The 22,225-nt window shown below is 43.7% G+C and overlaps 1 protein-coding gene across 5 annotated transcripts in view; it reads right to left on the reverse strand.

Annotated features, from left to right (window-relative positions):
* The window catches only part of LOC308334992 (uncharacterized protein), a gene marked incomplete at its 5' end in the record, with an annotated part of 160,372 nt that overhangs the window by 62,307 nt on the left and 75,840 nt on the right, over window positions 1-22,225 (reverse strand). For all 5 annotated transcript variants that reach the window (XM_080791914.1, XM_080791913.1, XM_080791912.1 and 2 more), the window contains 7 exons: window positions 580-678; window positions 938-1,036; window positions 2,318-2,416; window positions 7,762-7,947; window positions 8,943-9,041; window positions 9,293-9,391; window positions 19,016-19,114. In XM_080791914.1, coding sequence (XP_080648040.1) covers window positions 580-678; window positions 938-1,036; window positions 2,318-2,416; window positions 7,762-7,947; window positions 8,943-9,041; window positions 9,293-9,391; window positions 19,016-19,114 — 780 coding nt within the window. The remainder of the gene's footprint in view (window positions 1-579; window positions 679-937; window positions 1,037-2,317; window positions 2,417-7,761; window positions 7,948-8,942; window positions 9,042-9,292; window positions 9,392-19,015; window positions 19,115-22,225) is intronic.

Raw genomic sequence — 22,225 nt, forward strand, 5'->3', positions numbered from 1 at the left:
GTCAGAAAGTATACAAAGGGAATGATGATGGTCGACGGGGACAGTTCAGGGCCGTTTGAACCAGGTGTTGTTGATTTTGTCTAATTATACTAAGACGAGAAATGTCCGTCGACTACCTTTTTTTCACAGACGAAAACAAAATAGAAAGTGAATTAAAACTAAGCTATGACGGCTAAAACTAAAGGCTAAATATATTGACAGTTTCGTCGACAAATACAAACTAGACTAAAACGCTGTAATTTTGTACGTTCTCAGAGATAACGATCTGTAATCGGGGGTCCTATACTTGGAACCCCCTCAACGAACCCAGAGGGTCTGTGCTGCACCCCACTTTGAGAACCACTGTGTTAAATCATTACAGACTGTACTGCGAAACACGCACCGTACAGTGTCGTCTAAGTGTGTCTGCAAACAATCAACATCCTAGAGTGGTTGAATAACTAAAACTACTTTATTTTCTTTGTCAAACACGGTAGTTACGCACTACGCAGTCAGAGGGAAGCTGCATAAGAGAGACAGAGAGAGAGAGAGAGAGAGAGAGAGAGAGAGAGAGAGAGAGAGAGAGAGAGAGTTCGGTACCTTGGTCCTAGCCAACATGGGAGCTCCTTTCTCCAGCAGTAACTCTACAGCAGGGTCATGGCCACTCCGGGCCGCGCAGTGCAGAGGGGTTAAACCATCCTAAAGAGCACACACACACACACACACACACACACACACACAACACACACACAAAGAGACTTTAAATGTGTGCATGCCTTTGTCTTTACATTGTCTTTCAATGTTTTCAAATGAATGTATTGGAGTAAAAGTACAATATTTCCCTGTGAGATGTAGTGGAGTAGAAGTAAAAGTTCACACGCGCGCACACACACGCACACACACGCACACACACGCGCACACACACACACACACACACACACACACACACAGTACTCACCCTGGTTTTAGCGTCAATCTGAGAGCCCCGGTCGCTTAGCAAGCGCACCATGTTAGTGTTCCCGCGCTTGGAGGCCACATGTAGGGGTGTGATCCCGTTCTGCGTGGAGCAACAGCAGCATGTTAACTATACACTGTAGGTATCCAATGTGTGACATGTACTATAATATGTCATAATAGACCAAAACCCTATACTGTATATATTTGGTGAAAAAAAAGAAGCTTGATGGTTATTTTAGCTGGCGGGTTAATACACAAAGTCAAGTGGAACATTTCGGACGGTATTCATTCATTCAAAAGTTTATACTGCAAAATGGAACCTATGCCGTAACTATAATGATACAGTATATCTCGCCTTTCTTTGACAGCATTCCCACTTCTACGAACGCCTCGACGGTGTGAAACTGATGACCGAGACAGAAATTCACATTTGGGGAAAAGTCGGACGGAGCAGAAATTACAATCACTCTTTTGATCCGTTCCTTTCCCTGCATGAAATTAAAAGCTACGTGTAAGGTTTCTGACCAAAGCAGGCTCTGCTGACCGAGCCGTTTTCTTTTTGGGCTTCATCTGAACGTCTACAGTATATAGACAAGCTATAGAGGAGACTAGTTGGCCTCCTCGGAGCTTCTTCTTCCCTCTGTTAACCCATTCTGGGCGGTAACCCATTTTGGTACATGTTAGCATCATATTATGCTTTAGCTATTGAAAAATAGCAGATCTACAAGCTCATAGCGCGCCACCGAGTGGCGCGCTACGAGCTTGTAGGTCTGCTATTTTTGAAAAATCGAAGAGCGACTGACATAGAAGACATTTTTAGAATCTGATCTCAGGTCAGAATGAAAACTGTCAGGATGTAGAAGACATTTTTAGAATCTGATCTCAGGTCAGAATGGGTTAAACCCCATTGTACCTCGCCATGGGCCGTGTCTCGGTGAATGAAAAGACACGGGCCCGCTTCAAGAGAGAGAGGCGGACCTTTTGTTGTGCATGAGTTGATGTCAGTTCGTTGGAGTGGTGGGATTGTGAGGGCCACACACATAGATAGTGGAGGGGGGGGGGCCCCCGAAGAGAGGGTTTGTGATGCAAATGACTGATTTGCTGTGCTGTGTCGGAGGAAAGGTCATGCTGTGTGTGTGTGTGTGTGTGTGTGTGTGTGGTCAATTCACACATGCTGAGACCCTACGGCTGTGCCGTAGAGAAACCCAACGAGTGTGCCGTTCAACACCCCCCCCCCCCCCCCCCCCCTCTTCTATGTTTTCTCGAAAAAATAACACGATGGGAACTACGCACAAAAAGGAATTTCACACACTTTTTTTACTACTTAAGGAAGAAAGTACACTTTTGTGTTTGTGTGTGCGGGCGGTGCGCGCGGCCTCACCCTCGCCGTGAAGTCCACCGCCGCGCCGCGGTTCAGCAGCAGCGTGGCCACGTTGACGTTGCCGTAGTGAGCGGCGATATGCAGGGGAGTGAAGCCACTCTGGAGAGAGAGAGAGAGAGAGAGAGAGCCAGGGAATAGACAGAGAGAGTGGTAGAGTGGTATAGAGAGAGAGAGAGAGAGAGAGAGAGAGAGAGAGAGAGAGAGGTCAGTGCTATAATGACGCTGAATTTTGTCCCCCGTGACCTTGCGTCCTCTATTCTCAGCATGCAGCAGTCGGTCGGTCGCATCAAAGCATCACAGGCCAACAGAAAGTAAACTGAGGAGGGGGTCAAAACATCACTCTAAAATGAGGAAAGAAAAAAGTGGATAAATAAAGAAATTTTTAAAACATAGAGAACACCCCCATAACAACACACACAAACACACCACCACCTCCCTCCCCACAAAACACACACATGTCACACGTCACACACGCGCGCACACACACACACACACACACACACACACACACACACACACACACGCACACACACACACACACACACACACACACACACACACACACACCCACCCACCCCTATCATGCGGGGCATCCAACAATAAATAAATGTTCAAATAAATCAAAAAAGTCATTCTTTGGTATAAGAAACGAAGACAAGCTGATTGAACAGACGTACAGTACACACAGACTGTTATGGACATAAAAACTATACAAAGACATTATTAGTCACCCCATACAGCACAGCATTTTACAGGACGAGACCAGAAAGACCATACCATCAAATCATATTGAAATCATATACCGGTAATATTACGCAGAACTGGGGACTGTAGGGTTTGGGTTATGACACCAAAGTGCACTATGTTGACTGTACGTCATATCAGTTATATCATCAAATATAGACCAAAATAGATATGGAAAATGAAGAGAGATTTGCAGAGCAGGTTGTACAGTATATTAAATTGTTGAAATGCTTGTCCTTACCTTGCCGTTCTGTAAGTCACGGTCCGATTTAATGTGAAAACATTGTTTACAAAAAGTGTGAAGAACAGAGACTAACGTGATGGTTTTCAAAAGAGTTAGACATTTAAAAAAGCTTAAAATGGTGCAAATCAAGATATAGCATAGATGCAAACATGCTTTTCAGGTTATTCTTCAATCCTCTTGCCAAGCGAGTCGCAGATTTTGATTAAGGCTTTGCATGCCAAGATTTGGAAATAGAAGCCATCTCTAATCTCCATACTAGCATGCTTTTAAATGAATGGGTCAGGAGTCACGAGACCCCAGATAATGTACTCCTTATATTCATCATGTTTTACAATAAGACTTTTTTTCTGAATGGTCGCCTTATCTCAAAATGCATCTCTTATAAATCATGCAACACAACGTAAACATAGAACATAATGTAGACTCTAAGACAATATCATATACAGTAGCATGGTACATCGCTTCAGCACTATAATAAGCACAGATTTAAGTCACGAGTATGTATGGAATAGTTCCAATGATGTTAAAGAAACAAGATCATGAAAATGAGAAAACAAAACAAAAAGGCCACTTTGTGACGATACAAACAAAACAAAAGAAGGTTGACAATGAATAGAGATACACGTATGTAAAAAAAAAACAAAACCAAGCAAACGTATAACCAAAAGAGTGCGCTCGGGGATGTGTGTGGGTAGTAGTAGACGCCATGGTAGCCGTGCGTGGGCTTAGTTATACTCAAAGCAAACTCAGACCAAACTCAAGGGAGTAAAAATAAAAAAAGTTAAAATATAGAGACAACTCATAAGTGGTCCTCATCGTTGGCACCATGCAGTGCTGTGGAACAATGAGGAAGGCTCAAAACGGTGAGAGAATGAAGGGAGGAATATATATATATATAAGGGAAGGCTTGTGACTGTAGTGGCGGTGGTGGAGGTGTGGAGATGTTTAGTATAGGAGGGTGAGCGTGTGTATACCTCAGTAGTCCTATTGACCATCATCTGAAGCACAAGGAGGAGCAAGGGAGGGAAACATCATTCAGTTAGACAACTTCACGAACGCAACGCAACGCACGCCGTAAAGCAGCTCAGGAGGGGCTATAGGCTGTACAGTGAGGTGTCATATTGTTGGCAAGTGACGTGGCTGGAGTGGTATACGGTTTACTTTTAAGTTTGCTCTTAAAACTGTTTTGTTTTTAACATAATCGTGTACGTTGTTGTTATTGGGGTACGACACATTTGCACACACGTGAAATTCTTCCATGCTGGGGAGCAGTGGCTGGCTGCAGTTAATTGTGGCTAATTAAGTTCATAATCAGGGTCAAAATTTAGCATTAGAAGAATTGGTGGACCTTCAGTAGGGTCAAAGTCACAATAAAGGTCAGCGTTAAAATGATGTAATGAGCCATTATCTCATGGAATGACGAAATGCAGAAGAAGATATATCGGTGCAGGCAAGGGTTTGCGGCACCATTTGTTATCTTTGTTCATATCTGTAGATTGACTGTAGCCTTCAATAATACATAATAAATTATATAGTAGACTAGGAAGCGTATTATGCAATCCTAGGTGCTTCCTACTGTGGCAAGTCTACAGTATATAATATACCTGCTGTGTCTGCACAGAGGTCAGTCTTGTCCTCAAAGCATAACTGATTACACTGAATTACGTCACACTCGTTCACGTGTGTGTGTGTGTGTGTGTGTGTGTGTGTGTGTGTGTGTGTGTGTGTGTGTGTGTGTGTGTGTGTGTGCGCGCGTGAGATGCTGCCATTTATAGACGTTCTCCTAGGTGTTTCCTGTGACTCATGTTGAGGACCGCATCGCTACAGCTGAACCATTCCCTTTCATGTCTGCATAACCCGAGAAAGATAAACGTCACTGTACCGTATGTATGTATTCTGTTATATAACAACACACATTATGGCCACCCTGTGTCAACGACATATTCACAGTACAATAAACTAAGAGTATGTAATATTTAACATTGAGGAGCACTGGTGCATCGAACATTTAATACAGGAAATAGTTGTTGCGCATTTTCAACTTCACTCTAGCCACGCCACTTAAAGCCACCATCCGGTATTGGAGGAACACTCATAGCTGTGTTGGGGTTTTTGCCACAGCTCTGGTGTTCCAACATTAACACACAAGTCTTTCTTATAATGTACATTTTGAAATCATTATTATATTTGCGTATTGGTATACATTCTCTTTTATCTGGCAACTCAGCATGCAGATGTTTGAGCGTGTGGTCAGCCAAAGAGCAATAGCTCTTGGTCCTCATCAGGAATCCATTGCCTGCCTTACTCAAGGATGCTTCAATAGCACAGACATGGGACTCGATGGGTTGTGTGTGGTTACCTTACCATGAGGTAACTCCAAAACAGTGTTGATTTCGTCAACTAATACTATGACAAAAATGTTCGCCGACTAGAACTAAGCAATTATGTCTAAAACTAAGACTAAATATATTGAGAATTCCGTCAACAAATAAAAAGTAACTAGACTAAAATGTTAGGAAGGGACTAGTGGACAAGAGGTCCGGCATAAGTCATTTTACATGCTGAAAATAGCAGATCTACAAGCTTGTAGATCGGCTATTTTCAGCAAGCGTGTGACGGCATCAAGGCCCCCCAAAATACATTTTAGTCGACTAAACCAACAGTAGATTTAGTCGACTAAAACTAGACTAACACTAAAACATTCCAGGTGACTAAAAATGTGACTAAAACTAAATGAAAACTATTCAAGAGACTATGACTAAAACTAAAATCAAAATTTGCTGTCAAAATCAACACAAATATTGGAGAATCGTCAGTAGATGCGCCGTTGATTAGCCCATTCTGACCGGGAACCCATTTTGGTGCTAGCATCATATTATGCTTTAGCTATTGAAAAATAGCAGATCTACAAGCTCATAGCGCGCCACCGAGTGGCGCGCTACGAGCTTGTAGGTCTGCTATTTTTGAAAAATCGAAGAACGACTGACATTTTTAGAATCTGATCTCAGGTCAGAATGGGTTAATCAGACCAGTGTGTCCCCAGTGGAAACCTCGTATGAATCTGATCTCAGGTCAGAATGGGTTAGAAATTGATAATCCAAACAGGAGCTCCTATATATAATGCAAACAAAGCGGATTCTGCCAACAATACGAAACCGGCGATATAGCATAATTTCTTTAGAATGAAAATGCCCAAATCCTATTGATTTTACTAGTTGACTTGTGTATGCTGTGTTGGGTTTTGCAATGTTATTGGGAAGTATCTGCTCTCAAAGAGTGACTTTGAGAGCAGTTTCACTGTGCAAGTCAACGAGAAGATCATTTTGGATTATCATGTTCTAATCAGTGGAGCAACTACTGAAGATATCTTGCCAATACTTAAACCAGGGCAAGGTGACTACACAACACAAACCTCTACCAAAGTGTATAGCTTTAAAGAGTAACTCCACCCTAAGTCAAATAGTGCAGCAAAATAGTTGCACCGGGCCTCTACAGGTTGAAAGAACCTGCAATGTTCAACTGCTGTTAAGCCAAACCCCCAGATGTGATGTAGTAGCACCCATCGTTCCTCAGGTCTCGCTTGTTAAACAACAGGTACATTACATTTGACTTAGGATCTCTACTCATTAACCATGTTGCCTCACAGTGGTGTGTGTCCCCAATACCGGATAGACATTTTGTCTCCAACCCAGTGAAGACAACGCCCCCCATTGGTGCATGCAGCCCACAACGTTACGTCACCATCATACCACCTGCAGCACAGTGGCATACTCCATGCAGCAGACACAGTGCTACACTTAAGTCACCCAGCGGGTGAAGGGAGGGTGAGGGGGGGGGGGGGGGGGGGGGGGGTGAGAGTACAGTGTGGGGGAGAGGAGGAAGAGGCGGTTGACTCAAAGAGAGGGATAGACCCAGTTAGTGGCAGGACCAAAGGGCACGTGGCAGGTACACAGATACTGAAGGAGAGAGGGAGGGAGGGAGGGAGGGAGAGAGAGAGAGACAGACAGACAGACAGACAGAGAGACAGACAGTCGCACAGACAGATGGAAACACAACTACTGATGCACTCTAGTCAGACAGATACTCTATACAGACAAACTTTTTTAGTTTAACATAAAATCAAAAGTCTGCCTTCGTCTTTCGCAAGACGGCTAGAGTATACCGATTCGCAAGTTCGATTCCCTCTCGAGTTCACGCCCTCAAAAAAAAACAAAAAAATCACATTGCACATTATTGGCACGTCAACACATTAGCAACCCCACATCATGCCAACACAATGACCCAGAAACAGCACTGACCAAAGGCCCTATTCATGCTCCCGTTTCACAGGTATAGGTGATGAGGTGACCACCTTTTCGATGGTCACCTCATCACCTAAAACCAGGAGTATGAACAGGCCTTTACAGCAGTTGGTTCTCAAAGTGGGGTCCGGCCGGGGACAACAACAACAACGCACCTTGGACTGGACGTCAGCGTTGTGGTCGTTCTGCAGCAGCAGCGCGGCGGACTTGGTGTCGTCCTTGCGGGCGGCGATGTGCAGCGCGGGCAGACGCACCTTGCCCTTGGTGTCGTTCTCCAGCAGGACGGACACCACCTGATTGTGTCCCTGCTGGAGGGCGATGGCCAGCGGCGTGAAGCCGTCCTGCGTGCAGAGGGGGGACACATGGAGCACAGAGTTATGTGTCATGGACTATTAGACTGCAGGGGTTCTCAGCCTGGGGGTCGCCACCAAATTATGTTGGGGGGGTCCCCAGATGTTTTGCAAAAAAAAAAGAAAAAAAAAGACAGTTTGTTTTTTTGTTTTTTGTTTTTTTGCAACTGAATGGCTCCAAAATGGAAGTTAAGAGTTTACAAAGTACACGGTAAATGCATAGACTTTCCTTAATGATAGTATATGGTTTCAGTATTTATTTGAAATGTATTTATTATTTATTTATGATGTATTTTCTCTATTATTAAGGTTATCGTAACTATTCATTTCAGTGAAAGTTTGCTCACTGGCGTTTGAAGCACCCGGAAGAACGCTCTACTTACTTTTTCTTGATTTGGGCTAATATTTGGTGCCCAGATGCAGAAGTGCTAACTCGCCTGAACGCGCCTGAATTGATTCATAAATGAGCTCTCTGTGTTAAACCCCAGCTGTGCGCTCTTTTGCTCGTGCATGTTTTCCGCCCGCTCTCAGAACCATAAGGGTCCATTTGGTTCCAAACTATCATTTAGCTATGGGGAGTGGGACCCCCTGGAACTCCCTCAAGGACCTCTGGGGGTCCCCGAACCCCACTTTGAGAACCGCTGCCTTAAGAGACATCGAGGCCTTGCACTGCGTGCAACACAGCGACCCATGCTTTTTGCGCAGTGTTGGTCACGTTTACGACCACTCGTCCAATCAATTATTATTGCTGTAGTGTATAGGGCATGCTTGCAGTATTTCTATTTCAAAGACAAATTGACAGGTTCTAGTAGTCCATCATATTTATGATAATTGAAATGTATTTGACTCACTCATTTAAAATTCTGGGTATTTCCCGCATGATTATAAATCCAGACACACGCGCGCACGTGCACACCCACACCCAAACACACACACACACACACACACACACACACACACACACACACACACACACACTTCCTCACCTCTGTAGCGGTGCTCTGGTTGCCTCCATTCTCCAGGAGGTATCGCACCACGTCCATATGGTTTTCCTGGGCAGCCATGTACAGGGGAGTGAAGCCATTCTGGAATACACACAGACATGACATAGCGGGGTCAAGCACTTCATTAACACAATGCAAGTCAGTGTGTCCGTGTCGTCACAAAGTAAACGTTGAGACCGGCATCCTGAACTGAAGTATACTCGCCTCATACATATTTCCCTTTTGTCTGATCCATTGGGTGTTTGAGGTAATAAAAGATGTGTTGCTCTCATTCAGAGAGTAGAGATGTCTGCTCATTAAATATGTACTGAATGCCACAGCGAGGTTTTTACCTGAGACTGTGAGTTGATGTCGGCGCCTCGTTTGACCAGGACCTTCACGACGTCAACCTGACCGGCCAGAGAGGAGATGTGGAGAGCTGTGTTTCCTTTCTGGAGAAGAGAGAGAGAGAACACACAGGGGGGGCAAATGAGAAACACAAGAAACACACAATGCATGTTTTTCATTTCACTCGGTCTCTATAAAGTAAGTGTAGCCGCAGTTCCTCAGCTGAGGCCAAAATAATGGAACTGTCGTGCACACAAAACATTCCATTCCCGCTCGGGGCGCTGTGGGGTGCTGGCGGCGGGGTTGGCGAAAGGGCCTTTCTGTGTGGAGTTCTCCCCGTGTCCCATAGGGTAGGTACCCTCACAAAAAACATGCAGTAATCCTGGTCTCTAGTCTAAACTATACCTCCCCCTGGCCAGCCGGGGCGCCTGATGGAGGGGAAAGGAACTGGTTGGAATAACGTGCTCCTTTCCACGTGCTATACGTCCAACCAGGGAAACTCCCCCCTGAAAGGTGTAAAGGAGCAACTTGGACACTCAGGCATGAAGGAAGCATGAGTTCTTTAAGCCCAGTTGTTCTGGGGACTTTCCAATGACAACAGTATTCTGGCAGCGGTAACAAGTCCAACCTTTATAATAGTGAAATCATTTTTAGATATGCCCAGGGACAGCAGTTCTGTCCCCTAATAGACAGAGCTGCGGATTATCTGAGCACTTTTAATTGGAGAATGCTGATGAAAAACAGGTAGTCCAAACCACCATGGCTGGTCAGTTTGTTCTTCTGCTGCAGTCTTTCTGTGATTTGTGACTTAACATGAATTATAATCGTTACTACCACTACTATATAGTCTCTGAATTACGGACCCTTAACTCCCAAGGACCCCTGGTGGTCCCCGGTTGAGAACCGGTGCAGTAAGCTAGCCATAAAGACATAAAGATAAGTAGTTCACTTCTTTTGCCTCCACCATGGTTGATGATTCTGGCCGTTTTTTTTTAAGTCTGTTCACATCAACAACTCATTGACAACATGATGATATTTTAGGAGTCCAATGCCATCACCAGAGACTGTGATATTTTTACTTTAGCACGTAGAACATTCAAAGGCCTCCATTTCTCTTGTTCCTGCGGTTGAGCTCTGCTGCTAGGCAACTGCCATGCAGCATGTATCTCATTGTGAGGCCAACGTCCAAGATGATATACTAAACGGCAGAAATGGCAGTTTGGACTGATCGCAAAATGTTTCTGTTGACTATTCCACTTCTTAGCATGCCTGTTTCACGTCGTCATCTCTAAATACTTAACCATCTGGAGAAGATTTGTTTTTACACCTACGTAGATGAATGACCAGAATTACGACGATATGCGCAATGACCGGGCTAGGGTTACTGTAGATTTAGAGCTGTGCTTTGGCAGCCAGATATAGTAGCTTCTGGTCAAGACAGCATTCGTCGGTCAAGCCAGACAACTCTGTGAAGAAACTTTGTGACATGTGTTTGTCATATCCATTCACGAAAATGTATATTTTATAGTTTTATTATTATTTTTGTAAGATATCTTTAAAATATATTGCTATATATCTATAACTTCTAGGGCAGGCCAACAGCCAACAGCCTGTCTCGAGAGACTGCGTAGATTCACAGAGGAAACGTTACTGGTCATTCAGCTTTTCGTTTTTGAGTGGTGCAACCACTCCAAGGAACAGCAATGTCCGTGTTCACCTATGTGTTCACCTGTGGCCATGAGCACCAGTATATGACTATGAGTACCAGTAGGGGCGCTGTTGTGCCAGAAACAGAGAGAGAGAGATAGTATTAGTGCTGCACTGTTGCTGCTAATGAAAGAGAGAGAGAGAGAGAGAGAGGAGGAGGGGGGAGGGGGAGAGAGGGGAGTTGCACCACTCAGTTCATTTTTTAATTTCGAGTGGCCAATTATTTTATATGTCCTACTGCTCTCGTTCAACATTATCCCCTGTCAGGTGACGCCCCAGCTCGTAGTAGTACGTGCAGTGACACATACCATCCTGTGTGTTCGAATACACACTCAAGCCGGATTCAAAGCCCTAGACCAGGGGTGGGCAACTTTGACGATGGAGAGGGCCACTATATTTCCACACTCACTCCCTTATATAGAAAAAACAGCCGATCTACAAGCTCAAAACGTGCCGCAGTGCGAAATCTTGAATTATATTTTCCTATTTTTGAATTGGAATCCTGAAAATTTACATTTTTATGTACCGGTAATTTCAAAGGCATTTAATTACTTGCTCGTACGCACGGTCCCAGCCAACCCGCCACTTTTGATGTGTATGTACCGTCCCAGCAAATTGTGCCTGATTTGCTGGGACCAGATTACATGGTGTGTATATGTATAACTACTACTAGCTCTCAATGATGACGTAAGAAATATGTGGATTAAAGGACCCAATGCCAGAGTGTAATTGGTTTTCGATGGTGACGTAATGACGATATGTTTTAGTGTTGGGAGGATTAAAGGTAATGCTCCTGTGTATACATGTATGTAATCTGGCACCACTGCCGTATCAGGCACAATTTGCTGGGACGATGCATACGCATCAAAAGTGGCGGGTTGGCTGGGACGGTTTTTGACGCAAAGTAACCACAGTATACCGCTAATCAAGGCCGGTTCTAAGGGGGGGCAAGGGTGGGCATAGCCCACCCAAACGTGTGTCCTGCCCACCCAATCAAAGATTATGGAGTGTGTGTGTGTGTGTGTGTGTGTGTGTGTGTGTGTGTGTGTGTGTGTGTGTGTGTGTCGTGTGTGTGTCGTGTGTGTGTGTGTGTGTGTGTACAAACTGCTGTAATGAAGTAATTGTTAATTTTATTAACTGTCCTACGTCAAACTGTGAATATCAGTGCATGGTCAAAGGGCGGCAGTGAAGCAAGACTTTTATTGCAGTGAATGGAATGAAGTTGGCACGGACGATCATCTTTTAGCTGCTCCTGAGTCAGGACACCACATCATGAAACTGAAAGTGTTTGTTATCTTTTATGAAGTAATAACAGGTAGACACAGCAATGCTGGTTATCGCATAACGTTAACCTCTGTTGTACTTTCACGATTAGATAATCTGATATCAGCATGATGTGTGACTGAGAGTGAGAGGCATAATTTACTCCCCTGTTTGATTACTGTTAGTTGTGTAAAGAGATAAGAAATGTGGGTGGATGATTTCCATGAAACCATGTGGTTTCAAGAGAATAACCGTCCGATACACAGCTCAGCATATTTCCTGTCAGTAGGCTGGGGTGCAAAACCCAAACTCAACTGTACTACACCATGCCATACATATTAGGGATATGACACTACCGAACCGATTGTTGGTAGAATTACAAATTAAAAAACTCTATTCCATTTCTCCCCCTCTATTTCCCATTCCAAGTGCATTTGTCTTAAATGTAATGCCAGCAATGCTATTATAATGGGTAGATCTTGTTGAGCTGGTCATTTTGAAAGTAGCTCTCAAGTAAAAAAAGTGTGGGCACCCCTGGTGTACACTATGTGGCCCATGGTGACATTGATCAATTCTGGATTCAAAGCTTCCAAAATATTATTTATGCCCCAAAATCTATAAATCTCACACAATAATAGGAGACTTGGGAGACTCCGCTGGTCGTCAAATTATTGGCCCAGGAATGCAACAAAAACCAAAAAAAATCTCCATGTTTTCTAGGCTTCATGGGGTGTCATTTGTTGGGGTGAAATACTCCTTTAAGACGGTCGCATGCACGTGGAAAATAGCTGATCTACCGTGAGTTTGTAGATCCTCTATTTTGTACTTTTGTGCTAAGATTGTACTATGGAGCATATAAATGAGGCATAAATAATAATGTAATTTGGTTATTCTGAGGAGGACACATTCCAATCAGGATCCTTCCTAATAGTCCTCTTGACTAGTCAGCTTATCATCATATTTAAATATATAATAAATATAACATAAAAAGGTTAATATCATGTGTCCTAAATGTCTTTGTGTTTAGACATTATATTGTATGGTAGTGTTTCCGGTTACGCAAGTCAAGGAGAAAGGCGTGTCTTCCTGTATAAAGTGGTATAAAACAGTCAACTATGTTGTGTTGTGTTCAGACCTGATACTGCCAGCCCATCTTTCAACAATACAGAGGTCCTAACAGACAGCGCAGCGTGCGAGTGCGGGGAGCCTGAGCAGACTGCCAATCACATCACTAAGCGCTTTGGGTATTCAGAAAAGCGCTATATAAATCTGAGCTATTATTATTATTATTATCATCAGCGCCTGTCCCCTGCATAGACCACCTTCAGAGGAGGGCCTCTTCCGAGTGGGACCTGAGACGAGGGCATGGCTACACGACACTTCCCGCTACCCGCTGCCGTTGAAAGAAGAAGGAGAGAGATAGAGGTATGTAGTACCTGGAAATATCTCTGTCAAATAAGGTCAAATAAGGTCCTATATATTTATTTATATTTCATGTATGTATGCTTATTTTATTTTAACATCATTTGCTGACAATCTGTCAAAAAACATAGAGGATGCTTATTGTAAACCCTTGTCAGCAGGTAGTTTATTACGTTACCAAATAAAGTGGTAATATAATAATTTTAAGTATTTTTTGCAAAAGATTTCTCATATGCGTACAACTCTCTCTTTATAGAATAGAACCCTGTCAGTAACACTTAATTAAAGGTTGGGTCTAGGATGCATTCTAATTGCATTTAAAATGCATTATAATGCTCTAAAAAAGCATTATAACACTCATTATAAATGTTTATAATCATGTATGACAACTTATAACAACATTTAAGTGCTTGTAAGGCATTATAAGCTCAGTGGGACAGCACATTATAACTATCTTAACTTAGATAGTTAGTGTTTTTGTTATTAGTTGCATAATTATAAACACTTATAATGAGTGTTATGAAGCATTGTAAGTGCATAATGTTTGTTTGATTGATTGACCGATTCTTTTATTTCTGTGTCCTGCACACACAAGTGCCCAACCCTCATGGGTTTATAAGACAAGCTGAGCAATGTGAAACTAGTCATAGCTTTAGAGCACATATTTACCCAAGAGATTAACACATCATTAGCAGCAAACATCAATTATCTGGGCATTGACTAGCAAGATTCATGTTCCAATGCACTAGTCATTTGGTGCAATGCATAACTTGTTTCCTAATCTAAGCATCTACTATAGGATCTGTAGTGGCACACCCTCCATATACAGCGAAATACTCCTCACTGTTCTGTGAGTGTTAAATATTAACCTAATAATGGACCATCTTTACACTCTCACAGTGACTTGAACACTGAGGGTTTTACTGTGTGTGTGTACCCATGATCTCCTATCTTTTTCTCAGTCGAATGTTAACAGCGTGAATCTACTAGAAGAGACACTGTACTGAAAGACAAGAGCAGATAGTTTAAACACAGAAGAATATACTGCATAATAGCCAATAAACTTTTGCAAAACCTCCCCTGCTCTCCATCTTATTCATAATAATTTAGATGTCGGACTCTACCAAGACTATTGCAGAAGGCTGCTTTGGAAAAGTATATACAAAGCGAAGTATGGTGATACATGGGCTGCGATAAAGAAGGTTCCACAGCACCTCATCAGCAGGAAGGACCTAGAGCGAGAGTGTGCAGTGTATAAGTGAGTATGAGTGTGCTAATAGTGAATGATACATGATATACAACCAGAAGGAAAAAAACAAAAACAAAACAAAATCACGAGGGTAATCCTTTGTCTTGATCATGGTCATCTGCCGCAAGGCAACTCATCCTAACATAGTGAAGCTTCTGGGAAACATAACTGTCAAGGATTCCAAATGGGTCCTGCCACTGGAGTTCATCTTTGGAGAAGATTTAGAGACCACCATCTTTAATGCATCGGAGTCTAAAATACGGGTAAATACAGGTATCACTTCTCAGGGATGGGGTTGTCAAATATGGATTTGGAGTTAATAATCAAAGGGTTCATAAGGATAAGATAGTAATCTCCCGGTGTGATTAATTCAGCTGAATCCAACAATAAATCAACTTCAACCATGAATGCAAAATGTACATGAGGGACAGCGTGAACTTAATTCAATATTTTGTCTTGCCATATATATATATATATATAATCTCCTAAACATTCAACTTTTCTTTACCCTTTTTGTCACTACAGTTGACTCCATTCAAGGGGAAAATTATCCTAGGTATGTGTGAAGGTCTGCTTCACCTCCACTCTAAAGACATTGTCCATCAAGACCTCAAGCCAGATAACATTATGGTGAGTTTGTCTTCAATATACCAGCATTATTTGAAAGTGCACGACAAGCTTGACAACAATTAAACTCCACCATTATCTTCCAGGTTGAGCATGCCACAAACAGGGCCGTAATCATTGACTTAGGACTGGCCAAGTTCTACCGCAATGGTCTCAACTCTGCCACGGACATGGGCAACCAAGCCTACTCAGCTCCCGAGGTGCTACAGAGGGGCAGCCAACGTGACCAGCGCTCAGATGTGTGGGCCATGGGTAAAATCATTGCAGAGATCTATGCCCGCATTAGACTGCGCACGACCAGTGTCTGTCCCGCTAAGGTCAAGAAGACCCTACAGGATCAGCCGCACTGCCATGCAGTCTGTAGGATGGTGGAGAGTGACCCTACTGTGAGGGCTTCCATGGCTCGTGTCATAAATGACATAAGGAAGCACGGTAGTGAAGCCCGGTGTAGAGCAGGCTTCTGGTGCCGAAAACGATGGAGCACTATGGCAGGGCCTTGCGAAATATGCCCCTTTTGCGCATAGCGTATAGCGTAATGCGCTATGCGCATAGCGTAATATGCGCATAGCGTAATAAAATGCATAGAAAACTATGCTATCATCTCAGATTATCTATCTATCTATCTTCTCCTTCTTTGACCAATAGTAACCCAATTTCCATCCGCACCCTGTTGGCAGTGCAGACATTTGGAGGGGCAGGTGCTCAAGTGAAGAAAAAAAGGGCACCTTGTGGAGTGCGTGGAACCACCGGTTGTTTTAATAGTGTGTGAGATTTATAGATTTTGGGGCATAAATAATATATTGGAAGCTTTTAATCCAGAATTGATCAATGTCACCATGGGCCACATACTGTACACTGTACAAAACAAAAAACGAACATTCAAAAGGGCACATTGCTGTCCAGGGGGCAAAAGGGCAGGTGCTCTAGCACCACCCAGTGTCTTATGTGCACGCCACACTTCCGTCGGTTAACAGCACTCATGGTAAACAGTGTTCAGATGGGTTCAATTTCTCTAAAAATGCTTCCCACCCAATCAGAACTGATAAATGGTACTGATATTTTGTGGTATGTTTTATATTGGCTACAAATAAATATTCTCCATAACTTTTGATTGGATGGGCACCGCACATTTCGGTGGGGTCTGCACACCCCTGTGTCCCCTCCAGAACCAGCCCTGGTGGAGGTGGAGAAACTGGGAGGCCCCTGCTACTGAAATCAACACACTATGGCAATGATTACCGTAATATTGGAATACAGAGATATTTAGCATTGATTAAAAGTAAGAAATCATAAATGAATGGAGAAAAAGGAAAGAATATACTGTGTATAAATTGAATTGAGAGTCGGTCCAGCGCTTCAGTGAGGTGCATAACGTTAAAGTGAGGCCAAAACAAATGTATTATGGAATACTGTAATCAAGTATTTGTTCATTTTTATTGACTGTCTTTAAGGGATTATCAAAAACTGTCCTTTTGATAATCATGCTTTTATATCGTTTATGCAGTATATAATAATCTGTCCGACAGCAACACAGTTCCCTAAAAGATGATCGTCCGTGCCAACTTCATTCCATTCACTGCAACGAAAGTCTTGCTTCACTGCCGTCCTTTGACCATGCACTGATATTCACAGTTTGACTAATACAATTAACAATTACTTCATTACAGTAGTTTGTACACACACACACACACACACACACACACACACACACACACACACACACACACACACACACACACACACACACACACACACACACACACACACACACACACACACACACACACACACACACACACACACACACACACCATAATCTTTGATTGGGTGGGCAGGAGGCACGTTTGGGTGGGCTATGCCTCTTGTGATAAGAGATAAGACTGCCCCCTGCGGGGAGGCAGGTAGTTAACTTCTATAATAAAGATTGCTGACTGGAAAAAAAACATCAACATTGTACTGATTGACGCTATAGTGTTGTTATGAGTGCTTGTTTTCTGTGACACAGGTTAAAGGTTATCTCAGATTGTTTTGTTTTGCATAAGCCTACAATTTCTACTTTTGAGTGATCTCAAGGTGTGCCTACTGTTAGTCTTTTTCTCCCAAAGTTGATGACTTGATTGTTAGAGGGGAGATGTTGTGATAATAAGACTGCCCCCTGCGGGGAGGCAGGTAGTTCTATAATAAAGATGGCTGGCGCTAATCAACTTACAAATTACATATATATATAGTATACTGTATGTATAACTAGCTCTCAATGATGACGTAAGAAATATGTGGATTAAAGGACCCAATGCCAGAGTGTTTTTCGATGGTGACATATACGCATCAAAAGTGGCGGGTTGGCTGGGACGGTGCGTACGGCGCAAAGTGACCACAGTATACCGCTAATCAACTTTCAAATTACATATACATGTAATTGGTTGACAGTTTGTAGCGGTCGAAAGTACTTGCGCGCTCTGCTTGCGCACTAGTTGGCCATTTATGGCCTACTAGTGTGCAACAAGCAAGTATGCACTCGACAGAGTGCAGTTCTAGTTATACTTGTGTTGAAGCAAGTAATTAAATGGAATTGTAAACAGCTGAAACCTCTGCACCACCCGAGCGTCCAGATATACATGAAGTTTGGTTCAAGGATATCTGGACGGACAATGACAATGTGCAGGAATTATACCTTTTCAGCGCAAAATGGTGTCTGTAACAATGTTTCTCTCAGTGAGTCGTCATGAGACTTCTGCACAGGTGTGCACAGGTTAATTAGTACATCATAAAAGGTACTAGCTTGATCCGGAACCGGTGTGTAGTAGTAGTAGTAGCCTATAAAATATCTGCAGCAGGGTCCCAAAGAAACTGGCGCTAAAATCTACAGTATCAAATTTGGTACTGTAGGTACCTATCGTATCACATTTGGCTCAAGCCAGTTGAAAATGATATCCTGCAATCTGTCAATTCACGGTCTTGTACTGCTGCCTCTAGAGTCTAGACATAGGCTATCAGCATAGGCACATTAGCATTAGCATTAGCTAATTCTATCCTCAAACATACACAGCTGAACATCTTTACTGTGTATACTTTTGAAAACACATTTGAATGCCTCTGTCTTTCTGTCATCGCTCAAGGCATGAGTGGAACTGAGGAGAGTTGAGGAAGCGAACCCAGCAAGCACGGTCAGCACCTGAACAATTAAGTGACGTCTCGATTGGGGCCAAGACTAGTCAGATCTGGCCCCGAGAAAATCACCTGATTTCAACCAACAAAAATTCTGCCCGCTAAGACGGACGTCGCTGTTTGAATCAGAGAGAGTCCAGATCAACTCAAGTCATACATCATAACTAGTCAGATCTGGCCCAGAATAAGCTATCTTATTTCAACTGGTGAAGGCGTCCTGGAAATGACGTAGGACGTCCTCACAACGTCATTTGGCTTGCTGGGAACCGAAGAGGAGCTACTGTAACCTACGTACCTTTGTGGCCGAGTCCACGTCAGAGCCTCTCTCCAGCAGCTCCTGGACCAGGTCCAAATGACCCTCCTTTGCCGCCAGGTGCAGTGCGTTAAGACCATTCTGGAAGGAGAAGAAGAAGAAGAACAATGGTATAATAAGGGTGGCGAAATGAAACCAAAACAAAGAGGTGCGCGCAAACAAAAGAAAGGAGGAGGGATTTAATACCTCCTCCTCCTCCTCTGGGTGCATAACCCGAACCACTACACCCGTCTTTCCTCCTTGTTTTCTGTCCTTCGACGGCTCTGTCTCGTGGCTGGGGATCAGTGTCATTGTCGGTGCAGCGGAGGAAAGGAACGGCTCTAATATCGAATAGGCTAGCTATGAAGGCTAGGAGGTTATGTGTTGTGCCATGTCATGCTGTCGTGGACGAGGGCCAGCCCTGGACATGGAGTTATTTATAACCTCGATCTCTCTCTCTGTGTGTGCGTGTGCGTGTGTGCGTGTGCGTGTGCGTGTGTGTGTGTGTGTGTGTGTGTGTGTGTGAGAGGGAATGTGATTCTGTTTCGTTCAGAAATCTTGTGATATGATGACATACTTATACAATTAATAATGCATGGGCATTGAATGACAGCCAGTGAGAATATAGGGATACTGTATAATGGATATATGTGACAGCACCAGTAAAGACGCCTGGGGCGCTGACGGCAGACTGCTGGGCGAGCGCTGGCGCTTTGGCATGGGGGGCATCAGCTATAGCTGTACTGTGGGTTGTCTCCATATATGGAGCTCAAGGTGAAAGCCTTCGTTATTTCACCTATAGAACTCCATATATGGAGACAACCTATAGCTCCATGTATGGAGACAACAGCGATATACAGCGCTGCCGTCAAATGTTGTGAGTGACGTGACAAAAACGCAAGGTTTCATAGTTATCTGCGACCTTCGGTCGCAATAATGGATATATATATATATGACAGTATACAAGTCATTAAATGACACGCGCTGATATTAACAGATTACTGTATAATCATCTCTTTCTGGCGGAGGATTCCAGCTGACGTTCCAGCTGATGTGTAATCCTCTCATCACTGGGCATACACGCCGACTCGCCGAGTAATACAATTCAGTCAGAATAGATTTAACCAATATCTATTATAGAATGAGAATACAAGTGTGCATATGATATTTGACTTGGCAGAGAGCAGGGAGATAGATATACAATTAAAAGAAAACATGGTGTTATGTTTGTTCTCTTACAATAACAGCAAATAAAGACTCAAACAACGTTTACTGTATATCCATTGTTTTAGTTAGAATGGCGCACTTATTCATACAGGGATACAGTCACGGTCTCAGCGTGATGACGTCATTCACCGTCTTAAAGGAACTAGGCAATGTCAAGATAACAGCAGTGCTATTATTGAAATAATGTATGATTGAACCACATACATAACAATTCCTCCCTTCTAATTTTTAAGTCCACCAACTATCAGAATGTGCCAGGGAATATTAAGTAAATATAGGTATAGCATTCAAACAGAAATTAAGGCACCATAACAGTTATGAAATGTAATACAGAATCCCAAAACTCTTTTTCATTTTTCTTTGAATATCAGTCCAGTGTGTGTGTGTGTGTGTGTGTGTGTGTGTGTGTGTGTGTGTGTGTGTGTGTGTGTGTGTGCGCGTGTGTGTGTGTGTGTGCGTGCGTGTGTGTTAAAGTTCACAGGCCGTGTAGTCCATATCCGTGTTAACTATAATTCCAACCTCTGAGGGGGTCTACGGTCTCTTCCAGGGTAGCGCCGTAGTGGACCAGGGTCAGAGTCAGTCACACCCTGAGTAATGTCCACAGTCTCTGGAATTTGAGTGTCAGTGTGAACAGTACCACGAGCTGTTGTCATGAAGGTATCATCTGTGGCCTGAGGAGTATCTGAACCCGCTGTCTCTGTGGTGACTTCTCCGGTGGATGCATCTAGAAGCTGGTCGACGTGTCTGCGCCAGATCATGTTGGGCTCCACACCGACAGTGTACGACAAGGGTCCTGTCTGTGACAGTATCTCCCCAGACATCCATTTCTGAGTGGGACTGCGATAGTCTCTGGCCAGGACTTTTTGTCCAATATCAAAGGTTCTCATCTTCCTTTTCAGCTGGCTGGGAGAACACTGTTTCTCTTGAACGTGTTTGCGAATGTCTGGTTTTAGCAAATCTAAGCGTGACCTCAAGGGTCGTCCTAAGAACAGCATTGCCGGTGTCTGTCCTGTGGTGGCATGTGCAGTGTTTCTGTATGCCAGAAGAAAGTTGGCTACCTTCTGTTGTAACGGCACTTCCTCCTTCCTGCTTGCTTTCATTGACTGTTTGAAAGTTTGAACAAAACGTTCCGCCAGCCCATTCGTGGCCGGGTGGTGAGGGGCTGACGTGATGTGTTTAATGCCATTGCTCTTGAGGAAGCCTTGGAACTCCTCCCCCATGAAAATGCTGGCATTATCACTCACTAGTTGCAGGCACAAGCCTGTGCGAGCAAAAAGCATTCGCAGGAGGTTAACTGTCTTTGCAGCCGTGGCTTTCTTAACTGCAAAGATTTCAGGCCACTTTGAATGGGCGTCGACAACAATAAGAAACATATGATCCAAAAACGGCCCTGCATAATCGATATGTATGCGATGCCAGGGGGTGGAAGGCCATTCCCATGTGTGGACAGGTGCTGGCTGGGGTTGTCGCTGGGTCTGTTGACAACCTGTGCATGACTTGGCAAGGTCTTCAATTTGGCTATCGATGCCAGGCCACCATACATAACTTCTGGCCAGGCTTTTCATTTTAACCACACCTAGGTGTCCTTCATGCAGTGATGCGAGCACTCTGGAACGTAGTGTTGGAGGTACGACAACACGAGACCCCCACATAATGCAACCTTGGCACACAGAGAGTTGATGTTGTCGTGTGGCATACTCCGGAAGCTGAGCATTCCCATGTGCTGGCCATCCGTTCACTGTCAAATCATAGACCTTAGCTAGGACAGGGTCATTTCTTGTCTCTCTTTGTACCTGTGCGCTAGTAACAGGCAGGGGTTCTATCTGTGACATGTGCAGCACTACCGCAGGATCAGTAGCTTTTTCAAACGTTGCTTGTGGTAGCCGAGACAGTCCATCCGCATTTCCATGGAGCTTAGTACTTTTATATTCAATTGTGTACGTGTGTGCTCCTAAGAATAAAGCCCATCGTTGTATGCGTGCCGCT

This window comes from Protomyctophum bolini (assembly GCF_963924005.1).
Source record: "Protomyctophum bolini genome assembly, chromosome: 20".
In the NCBI taxonomy this organism is placed as follows: Eukaryota; Metazoa; Chordata; class Actinopteri; order Myctophiformes; family Myctophidae; genus Protomyctophum; species Protomyctophum bolini.